General features: G+C 48.4%; 1 protein-coding gene across 1 annotated transcript in view; it reads left to right on the top strand.

The window, feature by feature from the left end:
- Positions 1-513: 513 nt before the first annotated feature.
- The window catches only part of barx2 (BARX homeobox 2), a 42,011-nt gene continuing 25,585 nt past the window's right edge, over positions 514-16,939 (top strand). Inside the window, exon 1 of the mRNA XM_052039964.1 lies at positions 514-734. Coding sequence (XP_051895924.1) covers positions 569-734 — 166 coding nt within the window. The 5' untranslated portion in view covers positions 514-568. The remainder of the gene's footprint in view (positions 735-16,939) is intronic.

Here is a 16,939-nt window from a genome sequence, read left to right as displayed (position 1 = left end):
GCTCCCTCCAAACCCTCAAGGAATTGACCCCCACACCACTGGCTGAGCCCCTGCCCCACTGCTGGGCTGTGGGTTCTCTCCACCCCATGACCCCACCCCAGGTCTGTCAGAACACCCCTCCCCTCAGCAAAGGTAGTCAACACCTCTCTCCCCACTCCCCCACCATTGCTTTCCCTCGCCAACACCCCTCACCCAACACCCCACACTCCTCTCCCTATCTCCCTCAACCACCCTCCCTCTCCCAGCCTCTCCCCTCTCCCTCCCACACACATCCTATCCCTCGCCCACCCTCTCCCCACCCTCTCCCCACCATCCCTCCCTCCCCACCTTCTTCCCCTCTCCCTCCTCTTCCCCCCTCTCCCCCACCCACTCTGTCACACCTACCCCCTCCCTCACCCCCCCCCCCCCCGGGGTTGGTGTGCCGGTGCCGCCGGTGGCCGCAGGGAGCGGCTGATTGACGGGCCGCCTGTGCCGGCCCGGGCTGGGACGTTTATAAAGGGCTGCGGGCGGAGCTGCGGGTCAGAGGGAGCGGAGCGCTCTGCCACAACTTCTCCCGGAGACTCGCACCATGCAGTGCTCGGCCGAGCCACGGCTGCACACGCCGGACAGTCGGCGCTACAAGACTTTCATGATCGATGAGATCCTGTCCAAGGAGAGCCACGGGTTCCTGGACCTGTCCCTGGGCTCCCGAGCCGGCTTCATCGCCCGCCCGCAGGGGCTGCACTCCTGTGCCGGTACGAGCGCTGTGTCGGTCGGTCGGTCGGTCGGTCGGTCGCGCCTTGCGCTGCCCCGGTGCCCAGCGCGGACAGGACAGCGCTGCAGCCCCGGGACCCCGCGCCCGCTGCAACCTCCACCGTCCCCGGCACAGGCGGCAATGCCAGCCCGGCTGTGGGACAAGACCCGTGCCCGGCACTTCCACACCGGAGAAAGTTCCCCACAGCTGCCTCTGTCACTGGGTAACACCGCTGTGCGCCAGGAGCATGTGTTGCAGCAGGCAGAGGTATCCACTGACCGGGGTCTGATCCAGTGACCCACACCCACCAGGGACCGGATCCAGTGCCCCACACCCACAGACCGGGGACTGATCCAGTGCCCCACACTGACCGGGGACTAGACCCAGTGCCCCACACTGACCAGGGACTGATCCAGTGCCCCACACCGACCGGGACTGATCCAGTGCCCCTCACCGACCGGGGACTAGACCCAGTGCCCCACACTGACCAGGGACTGATCCAGTGCCCCACACCGACTGGGACTGATCCAGTGCCCCTCACCGACTGGGGACTAGACCCAGTGCCCCACACTGACCAGGGACTGATCCATTGCCCCACACCGACTGGGACTGATCCAGTGCCCCACACCGACCGGGGACTGATCCAGTGCCCCACACTGACTGGGACTGATCCAGTGCCCCACACCGACCAGGGACCGATCCAGTGCCCCACACCAACTGGGACTGATCCAGTGCCCCACACCACCGACCAGTGTGAATATCATAGGGTCATACAGCACATCAGCCACTTATCTCACTGATCCCATTTACGAGCACTTGGTTGGTGCCTCTCCAGATCTCGCCAATTCAACGACTCGCCTTGACAATTGTTGAGTGCTGTGAGAGTCTCTGCCTCCACCACCCTCAGATTTCAACCACCCAAAGTGATAAAAAGTTCTTTCTCAGATCCGCTGTAAACTTCTCGACCCTCACCCTGAACCTGTCCTCTGTAGTTCTGGACACCTCTACCAGTGGGACGCTTTTCCTGCAGTCTACATTATCCAAACCCTCATGATTTGGTGTAGTTCCGTCAGGTTCACAGTCAGTGTTGTCTGCTCCAAGGAAGACAATTATAGTCCAGTACTACTGTCCATTGACCACTGCCAATGTATCCAGTGTCCACACAAAAGGTCAATGTGAAAGTATCCAGATCTTCACAATTGTGATGTGTGACTAGATAATTCCTCAAATCAAACCAGTGAAAGTATCCAGTGCTTCACACCACTGACCAGTGAAAGTATCCAGTGCTCCACACCACTGACCAGTGAGTGTATCCAGTGCTCCACACCACTGACCATCGAGTATCCAGTGCTCCACACCACTGACCAGTGAGTGTATCCAGTGCTCCACACCACTGACCAGCGAGTATCCAGTGCTCCACACCACTGAGCAGTGAGAGTATACAGTGCTCCACACCACTGACTAGTGAAAGTATCCAGTGCTGCACACCACTGACCAGTGAGTGTATCCACTGCACCACACCACTGACCAGCGAGTATCCAGTGCTCCACACCACTGACCAGTGAGAGTATCCAGTGCCCCACACCACTACTCAGTGTAGGAACAGGACTAGGCCATTTGGCCCTTAGACCCTGCTCTGCCATTCAATACTGATCATCCAAATTTGGTTTGTGATTTGTCCCCAATGCCCCAATCTCTTTGATCCTTAAAACTATACCTAACTCCTTCTTGAATATATTTAATGATTTGACATCAACTGCCTCCTTTGGTGGAGGATTGCACAGGTTCACTGCTCTCTGGGTGAAGAAATTTCTCCTTATCTCCATCCTAAACAGCCGACCCCCACAACCTCATGCTGTGACCCCTGATTCCAGAGGACCTCCCCATCGGGAACATCTGGCCTGTTTGGTCATTGAGTCATGGAGTCATACAGCACAGAAACAGGACCTTCTGCCCAACTCGTCCATACCAATCAAATTGCCCATCCTATTAGTCCTATTTGCCCCATTTAGGCCCATATCCTCTAAACCATTCCTATCCATGGACCTGTCCAAATGTCTTTTAAGTGTCCTTATTGTACCAAGCTCCACCACTTCCTCTGGAAGCTCGTTCCAAATATGCACCACCTTCTGTGTGAAGAGGTTGCCTCTCAGGTTCCTTTTAAATCTTTCCCCTCTCAGCTTAAACCTATGCCCTCTAGTTTTTGATTCTCTTTCCCTGGGAAAAAGATTGTGTTCATTCACCCTATCTATGCCCCCATGATTTTATGCATCTCTATAAGGCCACCCTTCAGTCTCCTACGCTCCCAGGAATAAAGTCTCAGTCTGCCCAACCTCTCCCTATAACTCAAGCCCTCGAGTCCTGGTAACATCCTTGAAAATCTTCTTTACACTCTGTCCCGCTTAATGATGTCTTGTCTTTGAAGGAAGTGATCCAGTGTCCAAAATATTGGAAAGTGATCACCAATGCATCCACTGTTTCCAGGGCCACTTCTTGAAGTACTCAGGAATGTAAGTGATCAGGCCTTGGGGATTTATCAGCATTCAATCCGATCAATTTCCCCAACATAATTTCCCAACTACTACCATAAAGGCATCCATACACACTCCAGGAATGCCTCCTCCACAGTATTGTTACTGATTTGATTGGCCCAATACTTGCACAGATTAAAGTCACCCGTGATTACGTTGTGCCTTGAATTCCTCCAGTTCCAGTGGCCCAAGAATTTAAATCCTTTCACTTTACACCATTCCTCTGGCCATGTACTTATCTGATTTATTCTTTTATTTCTACCCTGACTAGCGTGTGGCACTGGTAGTGATCCTGAGATTACTGTCTTTGAGGTCCTATTTTTAAATTTACTTCCCAGCTCCCTATATTCAACTTGTCGGACCTCGTCCCCTTTGTTACCTATATCACTGGCACAGATATGTACCCTGACAACTGATTCTTCTCCCTCCCCCTCTGAAATGCTCTGGGACAACATAACATTCTGGAATCTCATTTACAACCACAGAAACACCCACCTGTTCTCTTAACAACTGAATCCCTATCACTGAAGACCTTTTCCCTCCCTTCCTGTGCAGCAGAGCTGCCAGAGTGACTGTGTCCAGTGGTCCACACCACTGACCAGTACAGCTGTGTTCAGCTCCACACCACTGACCAGTACGGCCTTGTTCAGTTCCATACCACTGACCAGTACGGCAGTGTTCAGCTCCACACCACTGATGATCTTGCCCGTGTCCATCGCTCCGTGGCACTGAGCAACATGAGACCACATTCACTGATCTCAAAAAACCTGCAGATCCTGGAAAACTGCAACAAAAACCAGAAAATGCTTGAAACACTCAGCTGGTCAGGCAGCATCTGTGAAGGTGGAAACAATGTTAATATTTCAGATCAATGCCGGTTTCCAGTATCCACAGTTTTTTGTTGACCACTGGAGAAGTGGGATCAGGATTGTGGCGAGTCATTTCGACCCCTCTGTCTCGCACCTTTACCAGGGACAATCAGCTGCCAGCTGCCAATTCCTCATCATTTCCATGTTAAATGGGTGACCCCTTTTTCTGAATCTATGCCCCCCTAGTTCTGGATACCCCCACTGGGAGACTCTTCCTCTCACCATCCGTCCTATCAAACCTTTCACTCTTCTGAATTCCAATGAGCACAGTCTAAACCTACTCAGCCTCACTTCTTACAGCAACTGCTTCATCCCAGGAGCCAACCAGTGAACGTTCTCTGCACTGCTCCCAAGGCACATAAATCATCCCTTAAATGTGGAGACCACAGCTGTATGCAGTGTTCCAAGTGCAGTCTCACCAGTATCCCGTGAAGTTGCCTCAAAGCTCCCCTACTTTTATACTCCATACCCTTTGCAATAAAGGACAACATTCCATTCACCTTCCTAATTGCTTGCTGTTTCCTCTTTGTGTTTCATGCATAGATGCCTTTGTATCACAACATTTTATAGTCACAATTTAAATAATTATTAGTTTTTCCATTCTTTTTTCTGAAGTAGATGACCCACATTTCCCCACATTATACTCCATCTGCCAACTTCTTGCCCCTTCACTTTACCCGTCAGTATCGTGTTGCAGGCTCAGAGCATCCTCACAATTCTCATAACTAACTTCTTTTTGTGAGGGAAAATCGGGAAAGAGATGGAGGGCAAAACAGAAAGAGAACACGAGACAAAAGGGATAGGAGAGAGCAAGTAAAAAGAGAGACGAGAGAGGAAAGAATGATCTTTACATAATGGGCCAAGTAAAAGCTGAATTAAAGTTTGGCTGCTCTGCATCAGCCTGGAGTGGGCATTACCTTCTTCATGTACCTGTTATCAAAAGCTCAGGCTCTGTGACTGGCTGTTACACATGGGCACAGGTTAACATTCCAGGTACTCTCCCTGTGCATGTGGTTTTTCCCACTCATGTCTGGCAGCAATGATATTCCCAAGTATGAGCAGAATCCTTGAGCACTGGATATGTAAAGAGTGTAAGGGTAGGGCACGTTGGGAACGTTAACATATAGAGGGTGTGGGAGGGAGGATATTTGTGTTAGACACTCCCAGGGATTGGTTATTCTAACTTGAGTTATAGACAAACTTCATTCGATCATCGCCCAGATATACACACTGATGCTCTGTCTCCAGCCTATCTACCTTGATCTTCCTCAGAGTTGGGAGCCCTAGGATACACTTTCACTCCCAGCCACAGAAACACTGAGATCAAATGTAGCACCATGGGGTCAATGTCCGAGCACACAATCAGGAACTGTGGACTTGCCACCCATTTATAAATGCAAACCTATCGGAAAGTTCTGGTTCTGTTCCAACAGGAACCCTGATGTTCTAAGAGAAACTCACTCCAAAAGTTGGTGCCAATCTCACCCAAAATCACACAGGGTTGGTCCCGGTAATGGCCACACTCACTGATAACTCACAGCTACCCATTTCTGAAGATGGTGGGCTTGCAGATCTTGGAGATGGTAGTATTAGGTTGTGATTGACAACTTAAGTGACGGTGGCATGTACCAAACTCCCATTATATTGATGAGGGATTGTGGACCCCATGGTGCTGGGTTACACTGGGGCAGGCAGTGATGCAGTGGATGATATCTGTCCCAGTACCACAGCCGTCAACCCTGGGTTATATCAGAGAGCAATCAGTCCATTTTGTTCTGACCAAGGACGGCCACCCTTACTGTGTGCATCTTCTGCATGTCTTGTCTTTGCCTTCCTTCTATTCTGATTACTTGACATGTCGTCCGACAGGCTGAGTAAACACCAAGCAGGGCTGTGCTAGGCCACCGAGCTCATGCTGGAGGCAGGAGATTGTGAATCTGGATTTGTGTTGGCCAGGTTCTCTGTAAGGAGTGTGTACGTCCTCCCTGTGTCTGCGTGGGTTTTCTCCGGGTGCTCCGGTTTCCTCCCACATTCCAAAGACGTACAGGTTAGGAGCTGTGGGCACGCTGTGTTGGTGCGGGAAGCGTGGCGACACTTGCGGGCTGCCCCCAGCACATTCTCAGTAATGCAAAAAGATGCATTTCAGTGTGTGTTTCGATGTACATGTGACTAATAAATAAATATTTTGTCTTTTATATATATATATCCTCTCAATTCCATATAATCTTCCAGGTCAAATACCAATGGGTTCAGGGTGCTCCTGCCTGTACGAGCTATGGCCATATTTGCAGATTCTTTGTGCTAGGAAAACTCCAGCCGTATTTCTGCACATCCTGGGAGGAGTGGAGGAAGAGGAGGTAAGGAGGCAGAAAGAGGGAGAAGAGTGAAAGTCAGGGAGTTAAGGAGAGGGTCAAGAAGGGGAAGTGGATTGAATAACACACTGAGAGAGGAAGTTTTAAGAGGTTTTGACAATGAGTAGTTTGTCAAACCCAGATGAATATTTCCTAGGCTGGAAGCAGAGATTGCATAGACTCCTGCCCATCACTCTTCAACTTCCCTGCTTCAGGAGTGGTGCCACAGGCTTTTAGAAGTGTTAACGTTGCACCGTTTTTCAACACGGGAGGAAGGGATAAACCAAGCAATTACATTCCAAAGATTAATCAAGGACAATCAACATGGGTTTGTGCCTGACTATCCTGACTAAATTTTCTGAGGAGCTAATGAGGAGGGTCAATGAGGGCAGTGTGTTTGATGTAGTCTACATGGATTTCAGTGAAGTATTTAATAAGGTGCCACGGGGCAGGCTGGTCAAAATAGTAACGCCCATGGATGGAATCTAAGGGAGAGGGCAAATTGACTCCAAAATTGCCAGTAGTAGGAAGCAAAAGTTCAATGGTTGATGGGTGTCACCAGTGGGATTCCACAGAGCTCCGTGCCCGGTTCCTTGCTTTTTGTAATGATGTACACCTAAACATAGTAACTGTGATAAAGATGAAGCAAAGTGTGGCCCTGTGGTTGCCAGTGAGAAGGAAAAGAACAGACGGCAGGAAAATAGTCAGTTGAAAAGAAAATTAGCAAATGGAATTTAAGCCAGATAAGTGTGAGAGAATGAGTTGGAGGGATACAACAGGATAAGGTAATTTACAGTTACTGAGAGGATATTGAGTGCCACAAAGAAAGAGAGAGATTATGGCTCCTTAAAGGTACTTGAACACAATGAATGGTTGGCCCAAGAAAGTATTGAGGAACAGAGCAACTTTGGTGTATGAGCCTAAGGATCCCTGAAGGTGGCAACACCGGGAGATAAGGTACATAGACTATAATAACAGGGAGGTTATAGTACAACTTAATAAAACATTGGTTAGGTCATATTTGGAGCATTGTGTACAGTTCTGATCAGTATGTGATTACACTGGAGAGGACACAGAAGAGCTTCACCAGGATGTTTTTTGGGGTGGAACGTTGAAGTGATGAAGGGACACTGGGTGGGCTGGGTTTATTTGCTTTGGAGTGGAAGACACTGAGGAAGGACCCAATTGAGGTACACTGAATTCTGAGGGGCATAGATAGGGCTGATAGTATTAAACATATCTCCACAGATATAATACTAATACTAGAAGGCAGAGGTTTGGGACAAGGGTTAAACAGTTTAGAGGGATTGGAGGAAGAACTTTTTCACCCAGAGGATGGTTGGAATTTGGACACCCTGCCTCATCGGTGGTGAAGTCAAAGACTTTTGCAACATTAAAGATGTAGCACTTGAATTTCCAGCACACAGAGGACTGAGTGCTGGTCAATGGGATTAGGATAAATAGGTGATCAGTAAGGACATGATGGGCCAAAAGGCCTGTTTCTGTGCTGTATGATTCCATGACAAACCATACGTTGGTTAATTGCACAGGGGGAACTTTCTGAAGCAGGCCATGCTGGAGGTGGTGCAGAGGAGATTTACGGCGATGTTGCCAGAACTGGAAAATGGAAGCTGTTAGGACAGACTGGTTAGGCTCGGGTTGCTTCTTTCGAACAGGGGGAGATTTGTTTCAAATCACGAGGGTCTGAGATGGAAGGATGTATTTCCCTTAGTAGACAGGTCAAATACCTGGGGAAGAGAGGAACGAGCGCACAGAGGAGGGGGAAGGAGATTGGGATGCAGGGGGAGTGAGGAGGGTGGGAGGGAGGAGGGGGGGGAAGCAGAGAGGGTTACAAGATCACAGTTGCTGTCAATCCTGACTTTATCTGGATTTGGCTCAACAGGCTGCTTCCCTCAGACAAGACCAGGGGTAATGGAGACACTCCTGTGGCAGCTTTTCTGCCACTGTCAGACATTTCCATCCTCCCCAAAAAAATAACGTGTTGGAAATCTGAAATAAAAATCAGAAATGAGCCGGATATACCCAGCTGCTCGGGCAGCACCTGCAGAGAGAGAGGCCCAGTTCACTTTTCAAGTCAGTGACCTTTTATCAGAACCAGGAAAAGTTTGGAATGAAACAAATTTACAGTTGCAGAACAAGGTGGGGGGCAGAGGAAAGAAATGAGAATGGATGGAAATGGCTGGATCCCAGGAGAGATTGAATGACACGTGGTGTTAGTGCCGGTGAGGGGGCAGTGAAGGGGATATCTGGGCGAGGTGTAAACCAGAGGAGAGAAACTAAATCTAAAATACCAGAACAGGACAGTCTGGTGCTGGACACGTGAGGTACAGGACTGGAATTGTCAGTTATCTGATATTGTTGAATTGAGTGTTGTATCCTGAAGCTAATGGGAGTTTAAACTGGAGAGTGAGGAAATGGCAGAGGAACTAAACAATTACTTTACATCTGCCACCACAGAATAAGACACACAAAATCTGCCAGATATATTAGAGAACCAAGAATGAAGAACTGAAGGAACTATGTATTAATCAAAAAACAGTAGCAGAGAAGTTGGTGGTAATTAGTAATTGGCTTATTATTGTCACCTGTACTGAGGTACAGTGAAAAACTTTGTTTTGCATTCCATCTATACAAATCATTCCAAAACATTGGGACACCAAGGTAGTACAAAGGGAAAAGCAGTGACAGAATGCAGAATATAGTGTAACAGTTACCATTACAGAGAAGGTGCAGTGCAGGTAGACAGATAAGGTGCAAGGGCCACAACAAGGTAGATTGTGAGGTCAAGAGGTCATCTTTATCGTACAAGAGGTATGTTCAACAGTGACCCAATGACCTACATCGATGTTTGAAGGAGGTGGCTTTAGACGTAGTTTGTGTCTGTTTGTCATCTTCCAGGGTTTCAAAGGTTTTGGAATTGTTCCTGCAGATAGGAGGGTAGGAAATGTGACCTCACTCTTTAAGAAAGGAGGGAGAGAGAAAACGGGCAACTACCAACCTGTTAGTGTCACGTCTGTGGTAGGAAAATCACTGGAATCTATAAGGGGGCAGTAATTGTAGAACACCTTTCAAATAATAATAGGATTCAGCAGAATCAATCTGGATTTATGATTGCAAAATCATCTCTGGAGTTTTTTGAGGATGTGACAAGTAGAATAGATAAGGAGAACCAGTGGATGTGGTCTATTGGGATTTTTGGGAGATTTTCCATCAGATCCCATACAGGAGGTTGCTCAACAAGATTAGACAGACAGCAAAAATAAACAGGTAGTTCCCAGGTTGTCGGGCTGTGACCGATAGGGTACCTGCAGGAATTGGTGCCTGGGACCTTGCTGGTCACACTGTCAGCAGTTTGGCTGAGGAGACCGAATGTTATATTTCTAGATTTGTTGACAGCAGTAAACTGGGTGTGGTGCGCGTTTAGTGGGGGGTGTAAAGAGGCTTCAGGGGGATGTCGACATACTGTGTGAATGGATGAGAACACACTGGTGGGAATATAATGTAGGGAAAATGCAAGGTCTTCCACTTCTGGAAGAAAAGCAGACCATCTGTTAAATGGTGAGAGATATGGGACCTTGGAGAGTACACACTGAAGGCCAGCATGTAAGTTCAGGATGTGAATAGGAAGGCAATTGCTTTATACACTTTATAACATGAGGGTATGACAAACAAGGAAGTCTTGTTGCATTTGTATGGGGTCTTGGTGAGACCACACTTGGAATATTGAATATAGTCTAAAATAGGTAATGTCATAGACAGTGGAGAGGGTTATCAGGATTTACAGAGGGATCTTGATCGGCTGGGTCAGTGGGCCGAGGAATGGCAAATGGAGTTTAATTCAGATAAGTGCAAGGTGTTGCATTTTGGGAAGACAAATGACGGTAAGACTTTCACAGTGAACGGCAGGGCCCTGGAGTGATATAGAACAGAGGGACCTCAGAGTACTAGTACATGGTTCCCCGAAAGTGGCATCGCAGGTAGACAGGGTGGTGAAGAGGGCATTTGACACACTGGCCTTAATCAGTCAGGGCACTGAGTATAGAAGTTGGGATGTCATGTAGCAGTTGTACAAGACATTGGTGAGGCCGCATTTGGAATATTGTGTTCCGTTCTGATTACCCTGCTATAGGAAAGATGCCATTATGCTGGAAAGAGTGCAGAGGAGATTTACGAAGATGTTGCTGGGATTTGAGAGACTGGGTTATGGAGAGCGGATGAGCAGATTGGGACTTTTTTCATTGGAGTGTAGGAGAATGAGGGGTGATCTTATAGAGGTGTATAAAATTATGAGGGGCATAGATAGGGTGAATGTGCAGTCATTTTCCCAGGATTGGGAAATCAAGAATTAGAGGGCATAGATTTAAGTTGAGGAGGGAAAGATTTAATGTGGACCTGAGGGGCAACTTTTTCACTCAGAGGGTGGTCAGTATATGGAATGAGCTGCCAGAGGAAGTGGTTGAGGCAGGTACATTGACAACGTTTATAAGGTACTTGGACAGGTACATGGATTGGAAAAGTTTATAGGGATATGGGCCAAACACAGGCAAATGGGACTGGCTTAGATGGGAATCTTGATTGACATGGACCAAAATGAATGACTATCTAACGTTATGACTCTATAGTTTTGGTCTCCTAACCCAAAAAAAGCTGTATTTGCCATCGAGGAGTTCCCTCGACTGGTTCTGGGGATGGTAGAGATTCAGTAAACTTGTATTCTCTAGAGTATGGAAGAATGAGAGGAAATATCATTGATACAAAATTGTTGAAGGGTTTGACAGGCTGGACACAGGAAGTACTGAGGAATCAAGATGAAGAATTAAAATAACTGATGAAACTTTCAGACTGAACAGAAGTGTTGTGCAAAGCAATTGCTCAACATGCATTTGTTTTCCCCAAAGCAGAGGAGACCACACCATGAGTACTGAATGCAGTGCACTAATCGGAAGAAGTGCAAGTAAATTTATGTTTCACCTGGAAGGAATATTTGGTCCCTGAACACAGTAGTGACAATATCCTCCTTGGGTTGCATGGGGAGGTGCCGTAAGAAGGGGTGTTGTGGGCACTGGTGAAGGTGGCTGTGTGGACCAGAGCACTGAGGAAAGAGTGGTCCCTTCAGGATGCTAAAAGCGAAGGGGAGGAGAAGGTGAGTCCGGAGATGGCATCACACTGAAATTGCGGCGGCTAATCAGAAATTACAGAGGTTGATCTGCTGAATATGGAGGTCAGGGTGTTGCGAGGAGGATCCTACTCATGCTCTGGGCAGGGGGTGGGAGATGAGAGAAGAAGATGTGGGGTATAGATGGGATAGACTGCAGGAAACTATTCCCTACGTCAGAGGTAGATAAAACTAGAGGCCATAGATTTAGTGTAGGGTGTAAGAGATTTAAAGAGGATCTGAGGGGACCTTCTTCACCCAGGGAGTGGTGAGTACCTGAAACACACTGCCAGAGAGAGTGGTGGAGGCTGGGTCACTGACAGCATTTCAGAAGTGTCTAGACAAGTACCTGAATCGCCTTGGTATTGATGGGTGCTCACTGGTTGGTGTGGATGTGGTGGGCTGCTGTTCCAACTTAGGAACAGCATCTCATCTTCCATTTGGGTATGTTACAGCCCTCATCACTTGTAATTGAATTCAACGACTTCAGATAACTAGCACTCTTGTAACCTTCCATCTTGTTCAGCCCTTTGCCTCTTCCACCTATCACCTCCCAGCTTCTCGCATCACTCCCACCTCCCTCCCCCCCCTCACCTGGATCCACCTATCACCCACCAGCTCGTGCTCCTCCCCCTCCCCCCCACTCTTTCATTCCGGCTTCTGCTCTCTTTCTTTCCAGTCCTGATGAAGGGTCTCAGCCCGAAACGTCGACTGTTTATTTCGCTCCGCGGCTGCTGCCTGACCCGCTGAGTTCCTCCAGCTCTCTGTGTTCGTTGCTCCAGATTTTCAGCATCCGCCGTCTCCCTCGTGTCTCCACTCTTGCACCTCGTATTTCTGGTAACCACTTCTTTCTGTTCTTCGGGTATTTCAGCTTCAAGTGGTGTCCTCCTGTTCCCCCCCCAACCATTACACCCCCCCCCAACCGGCACCCCCTCCCCGATGTACCTTTATCACCCTCCTTCTGTTGGACCAGTACCACTTGTATCATTCAATCTCCCCTCAACTCTGACCTTCCCTGTTGTCTCTCCATTGCTTCCCCTTTTGATGCAGCTTGAAACTAGTTGGAAACTTTTTCCAGTTCTGGTGAAAGATCATTGACCTAAAACAGTAAATCTGTTTCTCTCTCTACAGATGCTGATTGACCTGCTTTTTCTTTTTTCCCTTCTGTGACCCACTTGGTTGAGTTCTGTTATAATGTCTGAGAGCGGTTGACATGGTCTGGTGGTAACTCATCGAGTCATAGAGTCAGATTGTACAGAGTCAGGCCGTTTGGCCCACTGCGGCCATGGCAACCATCAAGTTCCTACCTATACCAATCCCGCTTCCTGGCACTTAGCCCTTGACCTTGGCAATTCAAGGGCTTATTCTGATACTTCTTACATTGGCATTGGAATTGGTTTATTATTGTCACTTGTACCGAGGTACAGTGAAAAACTTGTCTTGCAAACCGATCGTACAGGTCAATTCATTACATGGTGCAGTTACATTGAGTTAGTACAGGGTGCATTGAGGTAGTACAGGTAAAAACAATAACAGTACAGAGTAAAGTGTCACAGCTACAGAGAAAGTGCAGTGCAATAACGTGCAAGGTCACAACAAGGTAGATCGTGAGGTCATAGTCCATCTCATCGTATAAGGGAACTGTTCAATAGTCTTATCACAGTGGGGTAGAAGCTGTCCTTGAGCCTGGTGGTGTGTGCCCTCAGGCTCCTGTATCTTCTGCCTGATGGGAGAGGGGAGCAGAGAGAATGTCCCAAGAGAATGATACAACTGACATGTTGTGTCAGTACCTGCATCCATCACTCATTCAGCCAGTATGTTTCAGATCGAGTCAACCACTGGATGAAAAAGTTCTTCCTCAGATCCCCTCGAACCTTCCTACCCTTACTTCTAAACCCATGGCCTTTAGTTTTAGGGAGCACTGCTGTGGGGAAAAGTTTCCCACTATCCGTACGCCTTATAATTTGGAATCCCTCTTCTTTCAGGCTCCACCTCAGCGTTCTACGCTCCACCCGAGCAGCACCGTGGCTCGGCTGGTGGAGCGACTGCCTCACTGCCCCAGCAACCTGGGTTCAATCCTGACCTCGGGTGCTGTCTGTGCGGAGTCTGCACGTTCTCCCTGTGACTGTGTGGAATTCCTGTGGGTTCTCTGGTTTCCTGATGGTTGCACAATGTTCAATTCCATTCACAATCCTTCAGTAAATGAAGCAGTCTGTACATGCATGTAGCACGACCTTGAAAATAATCAGACATAAGTGACAAGTAACCACCTCCAGTGTGAGGGAAGCTAACTAGCTACCCCTGACATTGAATGGAATCCCTATCACTGAGTGCCGACCTCCAGCACCTTGGGGACAACAATATCCAGAAACTCAACCAGTGACAGTAATACAGGAGCACATCAGCTCTTGCAGCCACAGGGACTCATCTCAGTGACACAACATCAACAAGACACAACTCAGGAGTGCGATGGAGAACTCTCCACTCACCAGGATGCATGCAACTTCAACAACACCTGTGAAGCTCAGCCCCATGCAGGTAGTCCCACTGCCTCACAGCTCCAGGGACCCGGGTTCAATCCTCAGTTCGGGTGCTGTATGTGTGGAGCTGGAGCACCGTCTCTATGTCCTCCTGGGCTTCCTCTGTGCGCTCCACTTTCCTCTAGCATCCCGATGATATGCTGGTAGGTCAGTTGGCTCCTGTACGTTACCACTTAGTGTAAGTCAATGGCAAACAAATCAAAGGGGAGTCAATGGGCATGTGTGGGAGAGGTTGCTGAGAATGTGATGAATAGGATTGTTCCCTTGGAACCTGCTTTGGGCCTGTTGGGCCAGTCAGTCTCCTTCTGTGTCATTATAATGTAAGGGAAAGCACTTCTTTGTTTGGCACTCTGCCTAGAACCCTAACTATTCACTCCTTCCACCAGTGGTACACTGAGGCTGTAGTTTGTGCCGTCTGTCATCTCAGAGAATGATTGCTGAGCTCCAGTGTAACAACACATTGCTGCAGTCCTGTACAGTTGCACATTGCTGAGATCCAGTGTAACAACACATGGCTGACATCCAGTGCAATGATAGATTGCTGCAATCCAGTGAATTATGCACTGCTGAGATTTGGTGGGGTGATACATCAGCCAAAATCCTGTGCAGCGATACGTTGTCCATCGTTCACTCCGTCTTAATCATCTTACTGCCTCTTTGCATCCTCCTCACAATTCACAATCCTGCCCAGTTTATTACTGTCAGAAATATAGAATTATTACATTCTGTTCCCTCATCCAAATCATTGAGGTATATTGTGGATACCAGGGGCCATTGCAGAAGCTGGGGAAATGGGTGAGATATTGAGTCGCAAACATTTCGCCCATAAACTCATTTTGCGCCATGGGCTTTGAAAATATTTAATCAAACTGGTTTCTTGCTTCTTGGCATCCATTTCCCTTGGTAAACTCACCAGATGACTTTGCCTCACTGTGACAAGGATGTTTGTTTATTTCAATAATGTCGTGCTTCAGAAAAAAATCACTGGCATCAGTGATGGTGGTTGGGAAATGTTAGCAGATCTCAGGAGAGCGAATCCAGTGCAGTGACCTCTCAGTGCCAAGCTCATACAGCCTGTTGCTGACAAACTGCTTCACTGGTCTCTCCTGAGTCAGACCTCCTAGTCTCTGTCAGCTGGTGTGTACATCAGACTGTCTCATGAAGAAATGCGAGAAGCTGTGATAAAGGATAGGGAAACCAAACACTTAAAAAGTTGTGGGACTAGCAAAGTCGAAAAGGCTTTCTAGAAAGGCAATCATGTTTGACCAGCCTGCTGGAGTTTTCTGGTTGAAACCAACAGAATAAGATATTAAGATATTTATTTATCTATGAGTCACATGTACATCGAAACACACAGTGAAACGCGTCTTTTTGCGTTGCTGAGAATGTTCTGGGGGCAGCCCGCAAGTGTCGCCACGCTTCCGGCGCCAACATAGCACGCCCACAACTTCCTAACCTGTACGTCTTTGGAATGTGGGAGGAAACCGGAGCACCCGGAGGAAACCCACGCAGACACGGGGAGAACGTACAAACTCCTTACAGACAGCGGCTGGAATTGAACCTGGGTCGCTGGCGCTGTAATAGCGTTATGCTAACCGCTACACTACTGTGCCGCCCTAGATAAGGGAAAACCAAAGGATATGTTGTATTCAATTTTCAAAAAGTTTTTAATAAAGTCCCAATGAAAGGTAATGTGTAAAGTTAAAACGAGTGGTATTGGGGGATATTGCCATGGATTGAAAATTGGCTGACAGACAGGAAGCAGAACAGCAGAACATGGGTCTTTTTCAGAGTAGCAGGCAGTAACCAGAAGTGCTTGGGCCTCGGCTATTCACACTGTACATCAGTGATTTAGATGGGGAAACACAAGAGATCAGGAGACACGAGAGACTGGAATCTGGAGCAACAAACAAACTGCTGGAGGAACACAGTGGGTGCAGCATCTGTGGGGGGAAACCGATTGCCGACATTTTGAGTTGAAACCCTGCCTCAGGACTGAGGGTGGAGAGGGGAGGCAGGCAGTATAAAGAGGAAAGGGGGAGCGGGGAGCGGGGGATATCATCTTCCACCCCCCACCCCCCCCATCTGGGTCTGGTTCCATCTGCCGTTCCCATTCTCACCTCCTTTGCCTCTCAGAGTCCAGCACTTGAGCCCTCTGTGTTCCTGCTCATCTCCCTCCTCCAGCTTCTCCACCTCCACCCTCCCCTCCCCTCAACCCGCTCCCTCTGCCTTCAACTATCCCCCACTGCTTCTGTATCCCAACTCCACCTCCCCTCTCCCTACCTGGCTCCATCTGCTCCAACTCCCCCGCCCCCCCCCCCCCACCGCCCCTCAGTCCACCTCTCTGTCTCACCCCTCACCCCTCTCCTCTTTATATTGGTCACCTCCCCTCTCAGTCGTGATGCAGGGTTTTGACCCAAACTTCAACAATTCCTCTCCCCCCGCAGATGCTGCTCGGCCCACTGTGCCCCTCCTGCAGGTCGTGTGTTGTATCATTTCCAAGTTTGTCCTCGGCTTGAAGCTGGGTGGGATTGTGCATGGTGAAGAGGATGTAAAGAGGCCTCAAGGTGATTTAGGCAGATTGATTGTGTCGGTGTATATATATGGCACAATATGGAAACGTGAAGTTATCCACTTTGGTGGGAAGGCAGAGAGTGGCCTATTGTTTAAACAGTGTTGTATTGGGAAGTGTTGATGTGTAAGGAAGATGCTTCCCCTCATGGGAGAATCTAGAACCAA

Source organism: Pristis pectinata, chromosome 27 (genome assembly GCF_009764475.1).
Source record: "Pristis pectinata isolate sPriPec2 chromosome 27, sPriPec2.1.pri, whole genome shotgun sequence".
Lineage (NCBI taxonomy): Eukaryota > Metazoa > Chordata > Chondrichthyes > Rhinopristiformes > Pristidae > Pristis > Pristis pectinata.
Note: the sequence above shows the minus strand (reverse complement) of the source record. Positions and strands in the feature narration are given on the sequence as shown.